A 19,696-nucleotide genomic window follows, 5' to 3' on the forward strand; every position below is an offset into this window, starting at 1 on the left:
ACAGCTTCAACAGCTCTTCCTTGGCTCCGCCCACCCAAGGAGAGGTAAACCTCGGCATGGACAGACAGCTGCCGCAGCAGGGCCGGAATGGAGGTAACGGGTAACGGGCACCGGGCGTTTCCCCGGTGGGCCGCTAGGGTGGGGGCCGTTTTTGTTACAGGGCCGTTTTTGCAGCATAGCTGCAAAATCTGCCCCTGTAACAAAATCGGCCAAAACAGTCCGTGGCAAACAGCTCGGCCGCTCCCAGGGGGGCTGAGCTCTTTGCCAGGGCCAGTTTTGGTTCCCAGTCCGGCCCTGTGATGTGGTCATGAGGCCACTGCAGTTCTGCTCGGGACACCCAGGCAAGCTCCGTTACAGCAATGATCAAGCTGGTTTATCTCTTTGCCTACTACAAGCACCGATGGCCTCCGATGTAATAGGAATTAAAAATGGTAAAATAAAAAGTGAAAATGCTGCCATTTAAAGTTAGAATTGGTGGTCTGTTGCTGTGATTCTTTACCATGGGGGGGCATTAAGCCTTTTTTTGTGTGTGGGGTGGGGGTAGTGGGGTGGTTACGACTGCTTACAAAATTAAGCAATATTAACAGAATAAAGTGCTGGATTACAGGGACATATTAACACTGGCAGACTGCTTTTGAGGGGTTTACCAGGAGGGGCTAGTGAGAGGGGGCTTTGCGTTGAAAGTGCCCCTCCCTCCCAGCAGTAAAGCTCCAGTCCAGTTGTCACAGATTGGGACTGTGCCTAGTAGCTGCAGCTGCAGCAACAGGGCAGGCTCAGCATGCCCTGAATGCTCTATCATACTGAGCGCACACCCCCCTGTTTGTCGCTAAAGGTGCGTATGAATGAATGAATGAATGAATGAAATATGATTTATAACCGCGCAACTTAGCCCAGTGGGCGTGAAGGCGCCTAGCTCAATATCTAGCTGAGTCAACAAGGTGACGGGAACTTACTGGTAGGCTTTAATGAAACACCAAGTTTTAAGGGCTTTCCTAAAGAGATCCAATGAGGGCTGAGATTTGATCTCCAACGGAAGTGTGTTCCATAATTGGGGTGCCAAGATGGAGAATGCCCTATTCCCCCATCTGACTTTCCTAAAACGGGGCACTACCAGTTGATTTAGCTCTAGAGAGTGAAGACATCTGCTGGGCACATAGCGGGTGAGCAGAGACCCAAGAGCATCAGAAGGGCCTGCCATGAGGGCACTGTAAGTGAGGCAAAGGAGTTTGAAAGAAACCCTAGAAGGAATAGGGAGCCAATGAAGGCTCTTCCTTGCCATAGTAGCAGATGCATGCCATGGAAGGGCCAACACAAATCGCGCAGCAGCATATCAAGGTATCAGGGCCTCAGTGAGCCGAACGGAACAATCATTGGCTTGTGTTACAGTGGAAACAGTGGAAACTTGCAGTAGGCCAGAAATTCCAGAGCACCCAGGAAGAGAAACAACTGAAAGACCCATGCGCACGCCGACGACACATTGAATGTGCACTACTTTAAAACAAGCATTTGCAATGCAATACGGCTCGCATATAAGCGAGACGTATTGCATTAGAAATTAGAGTGCAGGCATTTAAAACAGCAAAAACAGGAGTGGAGGGGTACGGTGGGGCGAGAAGTGACAAACTGCGGGGGGCAGGGGGGACGAGGGGGACATGTTTGAGTAAAGGGGACAAAAGCCTTGCATGTGCCCACATTACACCATGGCCATCAGGAGGAGGGGCTAACAAGTAGAAAACCAATGAGAAGGCAGAATTTAGGCTGTAAGTCAAACAAAAAGATGGGCAAAGAGTGGGCGGAGCTTATGCAAAGCTTCCCCACTATAGTGTATACTACATGCCTCGCAAAGCGAGCAGTGCATGCGCTGCAACTAATCCTGGCATAATACTATGCAACGTTAACAGAGCATGCAAAGTTTGTGCTAATTTGCACTTTGCAAATTGCACGTAGTATAGAAACTAAATTAACAACATCCTCAGATGCTTTGAAAATACAATTTTACATGCTTAACCCTTTCCATGCAGCCGCGATTCCCCTGGTGTGCTGTAAACAGCACAAACAGGGGCGGGCCGTGACGAACCCCAGCCATCATCAGCACACGGGCACCGTAGTGCATGACGGCTGGGGTTCGTCATCAGCATGGAAGGGGTTAAAAACATATAACCAATTCACAAAAGTGAACTTTTACAAAGAAAACATTAGACAATGAGAGCTGATGATTTTGGGTCCCCCCCTAACCTAGGGGGAGGACCAAGCAGATGCCTTGAACACAAAGAGCATAAACACAAAGCACATTTTGTTGAATTTCAGTGGTGGTCCCATCCTCTTAGGACCACCCCAAGCACAGTTATTGGCAAAAAAACAATCCCAACCAAAGGCCCTGCAAAGCATTATGGGACGAGTTTAGCAGTGGGCAGTGAATATTATAGTATCCAATACCAAAATAATTCTACAAAGAGCTGCAGTTCTCCTAGTCGTTACTATATGTCCCTCAAGAGCAAAAGGAGCAAGAGTAAGAGAGTAAGAGTAAGAGAGTACGATAAAGAGTGAGAGTAAGGGTAAGAGAGAAAGAGTACTAGTAAGAGAGTAACGGTAAGAGTAAGAGAGTATGAGAAAGAATAGGAGAGTAAGCATAATAGAAAGAGAGTAAGAGTAAGAGAGTAAGAGAAAGAGAGTACGATAAAGAGTAAGAGTAAGAGAGTAAGGGTGAGAGTAAGAGAGTATGAGAAAGAGTAGGAGAGTAAGCATAATAGAAAGAGAGTAAGAGTAAGAGAGTAAGAGTAAGAGAGTATGATAAAGAGTAAGAGTAAGGGTAAGAGAGAAAGAGTACTAGTAAGAGAGTAAGGGTAAGAGTAAGAGAGTATGAGAAAGAGTAGGAGAGTAAGCATAATAGAAAGAGAGTAAGAGTAAGAGAGTAAGAGAAAGAGAGAAAGAGTACTAGTAAGAGAGTAAGGGTAAGAGTAAGAGAGTATGAGAAAGAGTAGGAGAGTACGCATAATAGAAAGAGAGTAAGAGTAAGAGAGTAAGAGTAAGAGAGTACGATAAAGAGTAAGAGTAAGAGAGTAAGAGTAAGAGAGAAAGAGTACTAGTAAGAGAGTAAGGGTAAGAGTAAGAGAGTATGAGAAAGAGTAGGAGAGTAAGCATAATAGAAAGAGAGTAAGAGTAAGAGAGTAAGAGAAAGAGAGTACGATAAAGAGTAAGAGTAAGAGAGTAAGGGTAAGAGTGAGAGAGTATGAGAAAGAGTAGGAGAGTAAGCATAATAGAAAGAGAGTAAGAGTAAGAGAGTAAGAGAAAGAGAGTACAATAAAGGGTAAGAGTAAGAGAGTAAGGGTAAGAGAGAAAGAGTACTAGTAAGAGAGTAAGGGTAAGAGTAAGAGAGTATGAGAAAGAGTAGGAGAGTAAGCCTAATAGAAAGAGAGTAAGAGTAAGAGAGTAAGAATAAGAATAAGAGTAAGAGTAAGAGAGTAAGACAAAGAGAGTACGATAAAGAGTAAGAGTAAGAGAGTAAGGGTAAGAGTAAGAGAGTGTGAGAAAGAGTAGGAGAGTAAGCGTAATAGTAAGAGAGTAAGAGTAAGAGAGTACGATAAAGAGTAAGAGTAAGAGAGTAAGGGTAAGAGTGAGAGAGTATGAGAAAGAGTAGGAGAGTAAGCATAATAGAAAGAGAGTAAGAGTAAGAGAGTAAGAGTAAGAGAGTACGATAAAGAGTAAGAGTAAGAGAGTAAGGGTAAGAGTGAGAGAGTATGAGAAAGAGTAGGAGAGTAAGCATAATAGAAAGAGAGTAAGAGTAAGAGAGTAAGACAAAGAGAGTACGATAAAGAGTAAGAGTAAGAGAGTAAGGGTAAGAATGAGAGAGTATGAGAAAGAGTAGGAGAGTAAGCATAATAGAAAGAGAGTAAGAGTAAGAGAGTAAGAGAAAGAGAGTACAATAAAGAGTAAGAGTAAGAGAGTAAGGGTAAGAGAGAAAGAGTACTAGTAAGAGAGTAAGGGTAAGAGTAAGAGAGTATGAGAAAGAGTAGGAGAGTAAGCCTAATAGAAAGAGAGTAAGAGTAAGAGAGTAAGAATAAGAATAAGAGTAAGAGTAAGAGAGTAAGACAAAGAGAGTACGATAAAGAGTAAGAGTAAGAGAGTAAGGGTAAGAGTAAGAGAGTGTGAGAAAGAGTAGGAGAGTAAGCATAATAGAAAGAGAGTAAGAGTAAGAGAGTAAGAGAAAGAGAGTACGATAAAGAGTAAGAGTAAGAGAGTAAGGGTAAGAGTAAGAGAGTAAGGGTAAGAGTAAGAGAGTGTGAGAAACAGTAGGAGAGTAAGCATAATAGAAAGAGAGTAAGAGTAAGAGAGTAAGAGAAAGAGAGTACGATAAAGAGTAAGAGTAAGAGAGTAAGGGTAAGAGTAAGAGAGTGTGAGAAAGAGTAGGAGAGTAAGCATAATAGAAAGAGAGTAAGAGTAAGAGAGTAAGAGAAAGCAACTAAGAGTAAGAAGTTGAGAAGCATTTTGCAGAAATGGTCGCTGCTGTGCTGGAGTAAGAGAGTAAGAGTAAGAGAGTAAGTGTAAGCGTAAGAGCGTAAGAGCAAGGCAGGAATGGGCGTGGTAAAGTTGTAAAGAAGTGGGATTGTACTTCAATAATGGTTTTTGCTACTGCACATCAGGGAGTATTTATAATGCCAATGGTATTATTAGGATTGTGACGATCATGTTTAACTTTCACATGAATGTTTCAAATGTTGTTGCATAATATATTTTGGCTAACGGACCAGTAATGTATGTTTTACGATTAATTGTAGTTACCCCTGAAGAAGGACCCCAGCAGCCACAAATGCATTGGGTTTTTAATAAACTCTGCTTTGAATGAAAACCGCGCTTGTATGTATTCTCGAAGAGAGGTCCGGATGGGCACATCTTGAATATGAGAAACTTTTGAAAATTGCATCACCGTGTGTATGGAAAACACTGGATTAAGGGAAAAGATGGAATGAAACAGCAGATAAAACGGAGTGCAATGGGTTAAAAAGATGGTACAGAATTTGAAAAAGTTACCCAAGGCTGTGCTATTGGTTTTGGGGTGGAATGTCAGCCCTACAATTGAGGGAACAGCAGGGCTCAAGTCGGGTGGATGAGCACCCCAACTAAGTGTAGAGTAGGGGCAGCGGCAGAGAGACTTTCATATGTATCCCTTTTATCTGAACCTCGAACTGTGGGTGCCACCATTCTGGTCCCCACCACTTTGTTCAGTAGCTCCTCGATCGTTTGATATCCCCTAAATACTCCTCACAGAGCCAGCTGTCACCTTGTGCAGCGGGTGAGTTCGGGTTTCACGAAAGACTGACAGAGTCAACGATCGCTTTATTGGAATTGAATTAAACAAATAATAAAAGGACATGAGAACGGAGATACAGAGGTAACAAAAGAACAGTCTGAACAGATAGGCACATGTCCATCATAACAGCTCATGCATACAAATGAAACACCCCCTCTGAAACCAAGAGACGGAAATCTACGCATTGCAGAGAAAATAAGGTAGGTCTAACTTGTGTAAAATTCATTGACAGAAGCAGCGGACGAATGTACTTAAAACATAATATAGAAAATGTGAGGCTTATGAAAACAATGCGCACGGTATCAAATGTAAATGTAAATTAATTTATATAGCGCAAATCACCAAGCGGTTTCCAAGCGCTTGCTTAGGGAACCCGTCCTGGTATTCCCCTGTGAGATAACGCCAGCAGGGTATCCGCAAGGTGAAAGCCAGGCATCCCGCCGTGAGGGTCCATTGTGGAGATTAAGCAAGCTATTGCCCAGAGTCGCAGAGTGTGAACCCGTGAATCGAGTAGGCACCGGAGCGAGAATTGTCGAGTCCATGGACATTTTAGGACTCAAGAGCCCGCCGAGCCGGGAAGTTAACCCTGGTCCCGGACAGACCTCTGCTTCCAGGTCTGCCTCCTCTAACCAGTGAGCCACACTTCTCCACATCAAATGTAGCAGCAAGGTCACAAGTGCGAAGCACAGACGAACTGAGTCATTTTTAACGTGTTTGGACGCTCTCACCTGCGTTTTGATTTCCCTGCACAGCTTGGCTCATCAGAAGTCCCAGGAGTAGACCATGTCCCAGAATCCTCATGGCTGCTTCCCTGCAGTGCCCTCACGCGCCCAGACCAGTGCACCAACTACAGCTCGCAGCGTGAGATGCAACCAGCTCCTCGCAGCTGCAAGACTTGCCTCGCGATGAGGAAGTCAGCTTTTTTCACACAACACATTTCGAACTCGGAAGGTGTTGCAGAGCAAGAGGGCAACTCTTCTGAAGAAATGTGAGCTACTGGCTCCAGCGTCTCCTTAAGCAATGTCTGAGCCCTCGCGCGCCCTGTCTGGAGATGGAGAGTCAAGGGGAAGCGCCTGTGTGAGCCCACAGCTTTCATCACCACTCTTTAAGCAGACATGTGGTGTTATCCTTTTTTGGATGGATGCCTATGTCAGTGACGTAACGAAACTTGAGGTGGGCCCCCACGCTCCAGAGCCAGCGGGGGGTGCAGGGGGCTCTTGTTACGCCACCGGCCCAAGTTTGTCAGATAACAGAACTTAGACCCTGGGAGATACAAGCATTGGCAATGCTAATAAGTCTGACAGTAACTGGTACTTTCTCTTCAGTCACTGGTGAGTTTAGACACCCAATAACTTATCATACATACAGTTCGTCCACATGCTTGAACTCACGCGTCCATTCATCCAACCAAAGGCTCTTTCTTGTGTTCACCCAATCGCCTTACCCATAGCCATACCCTTTGGCCACAGTGGTTGAATCTTGGGGGGTCAGAGTGATCTCTTACGCTGACGATACTCAGCTGGTGTTTTCCTTTAGAGATTATTCTGAAACCAACTTCTCCAACTTTCGCCTCTGCCTCAGTAACATCAGCTCTTGGATGGCTTCTAACCACCTTGTATTGAATGCTGATAAAACCGAGGTTTTATTTTTTAACCAAAAAGATCCACTACCTGCTATCCAGTGGTGGCCTGCTGAGCTAAATCCCCCTCCGGTCCCGGTTCAAACTGCCCGCAACTTAGGCTTCCAAGTCGATAACGCTTTGTCCTGTCAATCTCAGATCAATAAGGTCACTTCGGCCTGTTTTGGGAAAATGCGTATGATTAGGAAGATCTTCCCCTATCTCCCGCTGGACTCCCGTAAGACCATTGTGCATGCCCTGATCACGTCTCATTTAGACTATGCCAATAGTCTTTATGTAGGCGCCCCTCTCTACCAAGTTGAACGTTTGCAAATTGTGCAAAATGCCGCTGCGCGGCTAATTGCTAATATTCCACTTCGTCAATCGGTTGCCTCGTATCGGAAAAAACTTCACTGGCTTCCCATTGCCCGCCGCATTCAGTTCAAAGCTTTGATCTTAGCCTTTCGCGCCCTTAATGGGTTAGGTCCTGGCTATTTGCGTAAGAGACTTATACTTTCTCAGTCTGTCAGATCTTTACGATCAAATAGTCTACACCTTCTGATGATTCCCAGATTTCGCCTTGCCAGGAGTGGGGGCAGAGCATTCGCAGTAGTCACAGCTAGACTCTGGAACAGCCTCCCACTGGACCTTAGGTTCATTGACTCAGAGCCTATGTTCCGACGCAAACTCAAAACGTGGTTATTTACCATCCCCTAGTAACCTTTCTGCTAGCTTGCAATCTGCAGCGCCGGGACACCCACAACGGGGGTAGCTGTGCGGTTTATAAGCTCCAAATAATAATAATAATAATAATAATAATAACCATACTCAGAAAGTATTTGCGAGAAACATTTAAAGAATGAATGAAAAATGAAAAAAAAGAACACTGCATAAAAAGAACACCACATAAATATGACAGAGAACTGTTTGCAATAAATTAGTTGGTTTCCCTCAGTTAACCCCCCTTTCCCCCACCCCTCCTCTCAATCATCCAGCTCTATTGCTTCTTGGTCTTGTCTAGGTCTATCAACCGGTCTGCACAGCATCCCTCGATATTCGTTCCAGTTCCCCCAAACCTTAGTCCATTTTTGTGGGCTGCCTTTACTCTCATAGACCGCTCTCTCCGCAAGCATACACCAGTCCATATCTGCCTTTGTTTTAAAGTTCTGACAATGAAACCACACTTAGAAGCAACTTTTTAGCCATCATGGATTGGTAGAACAATGATAGGTAATGCACAATCAGCAAATCAAAACGGAGAGAGAGGACTAGATAAGCCAGTCCGAATCCCCAATTTAATATGTAAATATCAAAAAAGGACTAGCTAGGTTGTGTTTTACCAGTGGAGACTCAGTACGTATGACGGCAAACCATTTGGTTTGGTTGTTAAGCCCTCACCCACCGACCTAGTCGGTGGCATGCTTCATCATCGGGCCCACCACAGTAACGCCGAATGCGTCCCGGGTGTGCTTCGACTCCAGATTACTGAGGAGCTGGTATACTTCTCTGAGTGTGCTGTGAGGGGGTGTATAAGAAAGTGATTTAAAAGCTATGCTGTAGGTCCCAGTGCCCGAGGGTATACAGAACTTTAATAGCTGGGCCCACGCTAGCGTATAAAAAGGCAAGCGGACGCGATGGAGCGGGTTATGAACTCCCGCGTCCTATGTGGTCGACATGTTTCAGCCAGGCCTTTTCTTTATAAAACTGGCTTTCCTCAGGACCAATGAGAGTGTGGGTGAAAAAAATTAATATTAAGTGAAGTGTTTAAAAATGTGTCGCACACGCTAAGGTGCTATACGTGTGTGGAGGGGGGTTCCCTCCGCTTTACTGTACACAAAACATAAAGGACGAAGACAGACGTACATGGTAGAGTCAGGTAAGTATTAATTACCAACAACACAACGTCCTGCCGGCAAGTTAAAGGTGAGTGAACGACCTCTATCGGCGGGAGTATAACGTGGCCATGAAAATGTATGGCGGCAGTGAAAATAAAGGGCGTTTTTTAAGCGAAGTGAAAAGTGGTGGACTAAACAGCGGAAGATAGTCAATGGGTGAGAATGGGTAACAATGTTTCCTCACACATGCTATTTGCTGTTAAAGCCTCAAAGGTCACCAGGCAGGGAAGAGCGGACCCTAAAAGTTTATAGGGAGGCAGGGGTTAGAACCTGTTGGGAGAGAAGGTAGCTTACCTACTCCGACGTGAAGGATGGATCTCAGTACTTACGAGATTACCGGCCTCCGTGCTCCATGAACCTGTAGTCCTGCTGCGGTGTCCCGAGTGAGTTGAGATCAAAAGCACTCTGGTATTTATACTCGTTCAGAAAGGGCGGTACCTGCAGAGGGGTGGAGCAAGGGGTGTAGCTGCGCATGATGAGAGAACAGTGTCAAGTGCTCATGGGCTACGCATGCGCAGAAGTGTATGATTGTTTATTTAGAAAAAGTAGCACAGTACAGAGGGACAGGGCCACGAGTCCAGACGGAAACAGGACTCAGCAATTCAGTGAATTCCATGGTATGGAATCGTTAAGTCCAAACAAGTGGGTGGAAAGGCGGTAAATCCACCGTTGTTCCTTGGTGTGGAGGGTTCTTTCATCGCAGTTGTCAAATTTCTCGATGACTGTCCACGTGAAGTCGTTAGGGGTATGGTTGTGTGACAGAAAATGTTCTGTCAGTTTGCTGATATTTTTGCCGCACCTCATGGTGCTCCTGTGTTCGGTCATTCTTGTCCTTACTTTTCTGGTCGTCATCCCGACGTATCTTAGGCCACAATGACATGTTATTAAGTATACCAGGTTAGCAGAATTGCAATTGGTGAACTGCCGTTGCGTCCATACTTTGCCATCTTCGAGATTGAGGGTTTTCGATGGAGTGGTCAGATGGCAGACACTGCAGTTGTTGCAGGGTTGGTGTCCAGTCAATTTGGGCAGCCCCCATGCATTGAGGATAGTGTTGTCTGGGGGACGTTGGATTTTTCTGGGTCTTGTCGAGACCAACTGGTCCCTGAGGTTTTTAGCCCTTTTGAAGGCAAAGCGAGGGGGGTCCCACTTTCTGGTACCAGAGTTGATTATTTTCCAGTTCTTCTTGATGATACTGGACACCTGATTAGAGGCCGTGTTGTACGTTGTGACGCAGGTCATCACAGGAGGTTCCATTGGTTTCGGTATGGTTTCCAGGAGTGCATCCCTGTTCAAATTGCGTGCTCGTTTACAGGTTTTAGAGATAATTCTTGTGGGATACCCACGGTCTTCCAGTTTGTGGACCAATGCTCCCGACTGTGATTTGTAGTCCTGGATGTTATTGCAATTGCGCCTAATTCTTAAAAACTGGCCAAACGGGAGGTTTTCTCTGAGAGGCCTAGGGTGGAAACTGTCAAAGCGCAGTAAGGAGTTACGCGAGGTGGGTTTATAGTAGGTGGTGGTACTTAAACCATTGTTCTTTGCTGTGATATTGAGGTCCAGAAAAGCCAATTCAGTGTGACTGCTCGTGCATGTGAAGCGCAGGTAAGCATCCCGATCGTTAATCCACGTCAGGAACTGCTTCAGGGTGTCTTCGTTGCCCTCCCATATGATGAAGATGTCGTCAATGTAACAACGCCAGGTGATTATGTTGGCCGAGTACGGGTTGGTTGGGGACTCGATGTGGCTGCGTTCGAAGTGGTGAACGTACAGTCCGGCCACGCTCGGGGCAAAGACACTCCCCATCGAGGTTCCATTGGTCTGGAGGTAAAATTTTCCTTCATACTCGAAGTAATTATCCTTGAGGGCCAGTGCCGCACACTCAAGAATAAACTTGCGTGGAGTGCGATGTTGCCAAGTGGTTTCCATCAGAACATCATGTAGGACTTGCAAAGTAGCATCCTGGGGTAAGCTTGTGTACAAACTTTCGATATCCAGTCCGACCAGGAGCTGAGAGTCGGGATTGAATGGCATGTCTTTAATGACATTCAGTAGATGTTTAGTATCCTGGATGATGTCACCTTCAGGAAGGACTGGGCCCAAATAGCGTGGCACTGCACCAGAGATTGGCTGGTACTAATCATCAAGACTGCTAAACGCTTATCTGACTCCATAGTCATAGAAATCCAGGCATCAGAAACACATTTCAAGACCACTCTTACTGGTTACAAGAAAAAACTTGAAGATCAGAACCGTGAGATTTCAGAGTATAATGAATACTTGACACAAACCAAAATGAAAAAGTTTGAAAAGGACCTGAAAAGGTTCAGTTATTCGAAAATATACCCATATGCCGATGACGATTACACTGCACCGACTAAAGGTCAAGATAACTCTGATGACAACAGCTCCATCTCAAGTGGGTCCAGCACGGGCTCGAACAACACAAGAGGAAGGGGACGTAGAGGCCAAAACTGGCCACAACCTTGGCAAGGACCCCCACAACAACATAATTTCGGCCCTCCTCCTTTTGGTCCCATGCCTCCATATTTTGGATACCCTCCAATGTATGCCCCAGGACAGATGCCATATTTTCAAAACAACCAAAACCAACGGTATCCTTTTTTAGGCCAGGGCCGCAGATCACGCGGCAAGAGAAGAAATCCCGGACAACGGGTACATTGGGAAACGGAAGAAGACCCGGTCAGCTCGAACACCCGGAACAAATCCCGGGAACAAGCGGGGCCCAGCAAGTAACCGAACCCCGATTGGATAACCCTCTGGTGTTCAATATTTCAGACTTACCCCTAACTAATGAGGAAACTGCTGTCCTCAATAAAGGCCTCTCCTTTGTTCCTACCACTCGTCTTGACACATTCAAACTGCATGTTGAGCTCGCTGAATTTTTCCGCAAATTAAAACTGAAAGCATTTTTTGAAAAACAAGAAAAACAGGATGACAATCAAGAAAACATTAATGAAACCGGTTTGAAAGTGAAATCCACCTTCACTCCGCCACCGACAAGCATACCTGTGGAAATTATCACCTTCGAAAATGCCGTCTATGCAGAAATAGACAAATTACAACCAGGAAACAAGTTCAACAACTTCTCCTTCCAAGAACGCGAGATCATTAAACACCTACAAAACGACTCGACCCGCGTCATAAAGCCTGCAGATAAAGGAGGAGGGATTGTGGTCATGAACAAGTGTGACTACGACAAGGAATGTTGTCGCTTATTGAGTGACACTCGAAACTATAAACTTCTGAATAAAGACCCCACTGAGGAACTCCAACTAAAAATCAACCGAACCGTCAAAGAGGCTGTTGATGCAGAATACATCTCCAAACAGGAGGGCGACTATCTTTGCACCAAGAACGCGAGGGTACCGTATTTTTATACCTTACCAAAGGTACATAAGGGTGTACATCCGCCACCAGGGAGACCCATAGTTTCGGGCATCCAATCTCTGCTCGAACCACTCTCACGCTTCTGCGACTTTTTTCTCAATCCCCTTGTACAAAAAACACCATCCTACATCCAGGATACTAAACATCTACTGAATGTCATTAAAGACATGCCATTCAATCCCGACTCTCAGCTCCTGGTCGGACTGGATATCGAAAGTTTGTACACAAGCTTACCCCAGGATGCTACTTTGCAAGTCCTACATGATGTTCTGATGGAAACCACTTGGCAACATCGCACTCCACGCAAGTTTATTCTTGAGTGTGCGGCACTGGCCCTCAAGGATAATTACTTCGAGTATGAAGGAAAATTTTACCTCCAGACCAATGGAACCTCGATGGGGAGTGTCTTTGCCCCGAGCGTGGCCGGACTGTACGTTCACCACTTCGAACGCAGCCACATCGAGTCCCCAACCAACCCGTACTCGGCCAACATAATCACCTGGCGTCGTTACATTGACGACATCTTCATCATATGGGAGGGCAACGAAGACACCCTGAAGCAGTTCCTGACGTGGATTAACGATCGGGATGCTTACCTGCGCTTCACATGCACGAGCAGTCACACTGAATTGGCTTTTCTGGACCTCAATATCACAGCAAAGAACAATGGTTTAAGTACCACCACCTACTATAAACCCACCTCGCGTAACTCCTTACTGCGCTTTGACAGTTTCCACCCTAGGCCTCTCAGAGAAAACCTCCCGTTTGGCCAGTTTTTAAGAATTAGGCGCAATTGCAATAACATCCAGGACTACAAATCACAGTCGGGAGCATTGGTCCACAAACTGGAAGACCGTGGGTATCCCACAAGAATTATCTCTAAAACCTGTAAACGAGCACGCAATTTGAACAGGGATGCACTCCTGGAAACCATACCGAAACCAATGGAACCTCCTGTGATGACCTGCGTCACAACGTACAACACGGCCTCTAATCAGGTGTCCAGTATCATCAAGAAGAACTGGAAAATAATCAACTCTGGTACCAGAAAGTGGGACCCCCCTCGCTTTGCCTTCAAAAGGGCTAAAAACCTCAGGGACCAGTTGGTCTCGACAAGACCCAGAAAAATCCAACGTCCCCCAGACAACACTATCCTCAATGCATGGGGGCTGCCCAAATTGACTGGACACCAACCCTGCAACAACTGCAGTGTCTGCCATCTGACCACTCCATCGAAAACCCTCAATCTCGAAGATGGCAAAGTATGGACGCAACGGCAGTTCACCAATTGCAATTCTGCTAACCTGGTATACTTAATAACATGTCATTGTGGCCTAAGATACGTCGGGATGACGACCAGAAAAGTAAGGACAAGAATGACCGAACACAGGAGCACCATGAGGTGCGGCAAAAATATCAGCAAACTGACAGAACATTTTCTGTCACATAACCATACCCCTAACGACTTCACGTGGACAGTCATCGAGAAATTTGACAACTGCGATGAAAGAACCCTCCACACCAAGGAACAACGGTGGATTTACCGCCTTTCCACCTACTTGTTTGGACTTAACGATTCCATACCATGGAATTCACTGAATTGCTGAGTCCTGTTTCCGTCTGGACTCGTGGCCCTGTCCCTCTGTACTGTGCTACTTTTTCTAAATAAACAATCATACACTTCTGCGCATGCGTAGCCCATGAGCACTTGACACTGTTCTCTCATCATGCGCAGCTACACCCCTTGCTCCACCCCTTGCTCCACCCCTCTGCAGGTACCGCCCTTTCTGAACGAGTATAAATACCAGAGTGCTTTTGATCTCAACTCACTCGGGACACCGCAGCATGACTACAGGTTCATGGAGCACGGAGGCCGGTAATCTCGTAAGTACTGAGATCCATCCTTCACGTCGGAGTAGGTAAGCTACCTTCTCTCCCAACAGGTTCTAACCCCTGCCTCCCTATAAACTTTTAGGGTCCGCTCTTCCCTGCCTGGTGACCTTTGAGGCTTTAACAGCAAATAGCATGTGTGAGGAAACATTGTTACCCATTCTCACCCATTGACTATCTTCCGCTGTTTAGTCCACCACTTTTCACTTCGCTTAAAAAACGCCCTTTATTTTCACTGCCGCCATACATTTTCATGGCCACGTTATACTCCCGCCGATAGAGGTCGTTCACTCACCTTTAACTTGCCGGCAGGACGTTGTGTTGTTGGTAATTAATACTTACCTGACTCTACCATGTACGTCTGTCTTCGTCCTTTATATTTTGTGTACAGTAAAGCGGAGGGAACCCCCCTCCACACACGTATAGCACCTTAGCGTGTGCGACACATTTTTAAACACTTCACTTAATATTAATTTTTTTCACCCACACTCTCATTGGTCCTGAGGAAAGCCAGTTTTATAAAGAAAAGGCCTGGCTGAAACATGTCGACCACATAGGACGCGGGAGTTCATAACCCGCTCCATCGCGTCCGCTTGCCTTTTTATACGCTAGCGTGGGCCCAGCTATTAAAGTTCTGTATACCCTCGGGCACTGGGACCTACAGCATAGCTTTTAAATCACTTTCTTATACACCCCCTCACAGCACACTCAGAGAAGTATACCAGCTCCTCAGTAATCTGGAGTCGAAGCACACCCGGGACGCATTCGGCGTTACTGTGGTGGGCCCGATGATGAAGCATGCCACCGACTAGGTCGGTGGGTGAGGGCTTAACAACCAAACCAAATGGTTTGCCGTCATACGTACTGAGTCTCCACTGGTAAAACACAACCTAGCTAGTCCTTTTTTGATATTTACAGGTAATGCACAATACCTTTGCAAGATGGCTACACACTCAACATTGCACGTGTTGGCCATTACGGACGAGTATTGTGCATTGTGTATCGTTGCAGTACGTGGTGGCCCACTTGTTGCTTCTGGAGACCCGGATCTTCTTGTAATGGGGAAACAAAGACAAGCTTTGTCCAGTTCTCATGTGTGTCCTCTCTGGTCCAACCCCTCTCCATGAAGAGGAGAAGAAGATGGAAACACATCTGCAGAGTCGGAGCCCCGGAGAGCCTGGAAGCTGACTATTGAGTGTGCAGGAGTCCTGGGCATCAGTGCTTAATATGTAAATTAATAAGTGCCAGGGCCCAAGATATTTTTCAGGAGACCACTGCAGCTTGCACCACCCACAGACCCTTCCAGTCATATGAATTCATGTCTCAAGAGCACCTAGGTACCATTACAGTTCTCAGGCCCGGACTGGCCGTTGCAGGCACCGGGTAATCCCCCGGTGGGCCGCATGGTTGGGGGCCGGTTTTGGGCCCCTCGGGCCGTTTTTGTTACAGGGCCGTTATGCTGCAAAAACGGCCCTGTAACAAAAACGGCAGAAAACCGGCCCTGTCACAGAGCGCGGTCGCACCTCTCCCCCCTCCCCTCTCCTCCCGGAGGAGGGGAGGGGGGCCGGCCGAGCACTTTGCCAGGGCCGGTTCTGGTTCCCAGTCCGGCCCTGACAGTTCTACAGATATGCAGCTGCGGCCCGTGCAGGTAAGAGCAGTGGGGTGGCGGGGACGGGTGCGGGGTGATTTCGACAGACAACGACAAGGGGAAATTATTTATTTAGTTTCCCCTCGTGGTTGTCTGTCGAATCCCTCCCACCCGGTCCCACCGCCCTTACCTGCACAGGCCGCAGGTGCAAATGTGACAGTTTGGGTAACCCAAAGCTGTAAGAATTGCCTTAGCAACCTTATATTAGTATTATTTTTTAATCATATCTTAAGTTGCTAAACACTTTGGCCCAGATTTAGTAATAGCTCATGTTGCTGCGCTCCATTACGTGAATGGTAAAGCACAACACAGCTCCATCCCTGCAAAGATGTGGCTCTGTTCGGCTGTCTCCCTGCACTGGTGCGCTTTATGCTGCTATGCGCCAGCACAGACACAACTGCACCTGCCTACCTTGTGGTTAGCATCATTTTTTCAATTCTGAGTCGCTTCCTGCATAACAACTGGTCTGAAAGGCAATTGCCTCTTGTTATGTGTGCTGCAGAATTCAGCATGCATGCTAAAAGGAAAAGAGAGGAGAAATAACAAACTTTTCTCCTCGTTACGCTGCACGATTTTGGTGCAAACCCACGTCCACAAGTCTTTGTAGATATGCATTTGCATCAAAATGCATAGATAGATGCACAGGCTGATTTGCATAAGACTGAGTTTAAACTGAGATGCCATCACTTTTTTGTACACGTCAATGTAACACTCTAAGTGGGGCAGGCATGCCAAGACGTGGGTCTTTTTTTTTTGTATTCCTCATATACCAGATTGGGTATTCTAGTTAGGGCATCTCCTCCTCCCTACATTGCGATTCACAAAACTTTGAGGATTATATCCTTAGTAGGGAGAGAGGGCGAAGACCCCGCTCTAGACTTGGCTGTTTGCTAAGTCCGCTCCATACCATTTCGACCTTGAAGACCCTTTATTCGGCAGGAGAACAAGCACCAACAGTACCCAGGTGAAATCATAGGAACACTGTCATCGGTTCCGCCAAGCCACAAGGGCCGCCCAGATCTTATCTTGACTAGAACTATCACAAGCCATATCGGACTCACTCACATAAATAATATATTTCAGGCATTCCGTGAATGTAGGGGCATTCTCTGACTTCCAGGCCTTACAAATTTCACGCCTTGATAGAATAATTATATAAAAGATGAATTTAGTCATCAAATCCTGAAGCTGGTATTCTGCCCCTAACCCAAAAAAAATTATCCTAGAAGAGATCTCAAAATTTATGCCGAGTACGTCAGATATGAACTCTCCAATTTTAGTCCAATAGGGTAACAAACTTGGACATTCTGCGAACATGTGTATATCGTCTGCTGCAGGGGCCTTACAACGTGGACAGCTATATTCCAGCTTTGTAATTTTAACCAGTTTTTTTGGAGTTATGTAGACTCTATTTAGGGTGATTTCACCACTATATTTAACAATTTAAAAGAGTCTCCCCATAATGCTAACAAGTTGTCACATTGCAGGTCATCTATCTCCCCCCAGAGTTTGTTAAGTTCACTCTCTGAGATGTCTTCCTTCTCATTTAAGGCCTCATACCAAAAGGAGATCTCCTTTTTCCATCTACCCTTTCTCATCACATATTCAAATTTTGGGTTGGTTGTGAACTCCCATGGAATGGTAGACCACCAACTTGATAACTGATAGAATTTGAATCTGGTGAGAGTTCCATTTGTCAACCTGGAGAGTGAGTCCCACCCCAATAGCTGGGAATTATCCATAAGATCCTGCCATTGCATAAGACCGGCTGTTTAAAGAGGAATTGATAATTGGTCTCTGAGACATTCTGGCGTCCCAGGCGAATCCCATATAGGGGCCTGGGGGGAATACCCAGTTTCTTTCTCACAAACACCCAGTTTCTCAGGGCAGTTCCTAGCACCTTTAATCTAACCTTCTTGTAGAATCTTGGATCTCCAAATTTGAACAAAAAGAATTCTTGCCCTAAAGGGATACCATGTAGTAGCGCCTGAAATAGCCGTCCTAAAGAGGATGTATCGGCTTTGTCTGCCATACACCTAAAGTTTTTAAAGTGAAAAGAATGACAATAATACAAAATATCTGGCATAGCTAGTCCTCCAGCTTTCAATTTCCGTTGCACTTTTTTTAAAGAAATTCTGGGCGATTTACAATTCCAGATGAAGGATCCGATTCTTCCCTGTAGTTTGGCGATATCTTTAGGATCGAATGATAAGGGTAATGAATTAAATAGGAAAGTAACCTTTGGCAAAATAACCATCTTAATTAAATTAACCCATCCAAAAATGTTTAGTGGTAGGCCAGACCAACGTTGTAAAGTCCCGCAGATTTCCTTGTAAACTCTGTCCATGTTCACCTTGGATGTTTCTACGATGTTCTGAACTAAGTGAATTCCAAGGTATCTCATCCGGGGTTTTGATTCCGGAAGTTTATCCACATAGTTCCATTGCATGACCTCCGTTTTTTCTTTATTAATTCTATATCCTGAGATCACCCCAAAACTTTCAGCATGACGAAATAGGCGGTGGATGGATATCTCAGGATTAGATGTATACATTAGGAGGTCATCAGCATATAGTGCAAATCTCAGGTCTAACTCATTAATCTGGAAGGGTTTAATCAGAGTATCAGATCTTAACTGGTTTACCAAAGGCTCTATATAAAGATTAAACAATAAAGGAGACAGGGGGCATCCCTGTCTGGTACCCCGTGTTATATGAACCCAATCTGTTAGCAGATTATTTCCAAGGAACTTGGCCTTAGGACTGTGATATAGCGCTTTTATGGATGCTATAAAATTAGCTGGAATGCCAAACTTAGATAGAGCCTCCCATAAATATATCCAGTGGACCTGGTCAAAGGCCTTAGCAGCATCAATTGCCACAATAGTCAAGGTTTTTTTTTTTGCTCTGAAGCATAATCTATTGCAGCAATGGCTTGATATGTCAGTTCATTTAACTGCCTGCCTGGCATAAAGCCCCTCTGATCCTCATGTATTAAGGACTTAATTACTTTGGCCAATCTCACCGCCAAAACCCCAGCAAAGATCTTATAATCTATATTTAGCAGCGAGATTGGCCTATATGACTCAACTGTCAGCGGGTCCTTATTAGGCTTAGGAACTAACGTTACTGTGGCTTCCAGCCAGGTCGGTGGGATAGGCTGTCCCTCGAAATGTATCTTATTAAATAGAGATGTAAGAATTGGAACTATTATGACAGCCCCCATTTGGTAGACTTCAACTGGAAGCCCATCTGGGCCAGCTGATTTTCCTCTGGCCATTCTTTTGAGCTGATAGTGGACCTCCCCCTCTTTAATCAAAGAGCCTAGCATCAAACTATCCTCGTTAGTTAAGTATGGGATGTTGAGCTCCTCCAGCCAGAGAGCTGCTTCTTCAGTGGAAGTTTTATTGTCTGTACCTGTATATAGGTTCTGCATATATAGCTTAACTTCTTCCAATAGCTCCTCATTATTAAATGTTATTTCGCCAGAGCTCTGTATCTTTAGCCTGGTTATCTGGTTTCTAGTTCGATCGGACCTGGCCTTCCAAGCCAGAATACGACCACATTTTTCGCCATAGGAAAAGTTCTGCAATCTACTAGCATCCCATCTCTCTTTGATAGTCTTATCAAGATTTGCCTGGTATTTGACTTTTAAGTCCTCTAGCTCCTTCTGACTGGAAGGCAAGTTGATTTGTTGCTCTAGTGCGGCTCTCTGAAGCTCTTGCTCCTTTTGTTTGATTTTATACAGCGAGTCTTCCTCTGTCTTCTTCCTACTTATATTTCTCTGTATCATTATGGTAGAAAGTACCCCCCTTAAGTAAGACTTAAATGCTTCCCATACAGTTTGTTCTGACGCAGTGGTGTTATTGATTTCAAAATACTCCTCTATACGCTTTAGTAGGTCATTTTCTAAACCTTCCTGTAATA

The 19,696-nt window shown here is 45.4% G+C and overlaps 1 protein-coding gene across 2 annotated transcripts in view; it reads right to left on the reverse strand.

The window, feature by feature from the left end:
* LOC147717826 (uncharacterized) overlaps positions 1-6,210 on the reverse strand; it is a 169,077-nt gene extending 162,867 nt beyond the window's left edge. The window contains exon 1 of one of the 2 annotated variants that reach the window (XM_086920560.1): positions 6,037-6,210. In XM_086920560.1, coding sequence (XP_086776686.1) covers positions 6,037-6,109 — 73 coding nt within the window. In that variant the 5' untranslated portion in view covers positions 6,110-6,210. The remainder of the gene's footprint in view (positions 1-6,036) is intronic. The other variant, XM_086920561.1, reaches the window with a different exon arrangement.
* Positions 6,211-19,696: the final 13,486 nt, after the last annotated feature.

This window comes from Lissotriton vulgaris, chromosome 5, assembly GCF_964263255.1.
Source record: "Lissotriton vulgaris chromosome 5, aLisVul1.2, whole genome shotgun sequence".
NCBI lineage: Eukaryota > Metazoa > Chordata > Amphibia > Caudata > Salamandridae > Lissotriton > Lissotriton vulgaris.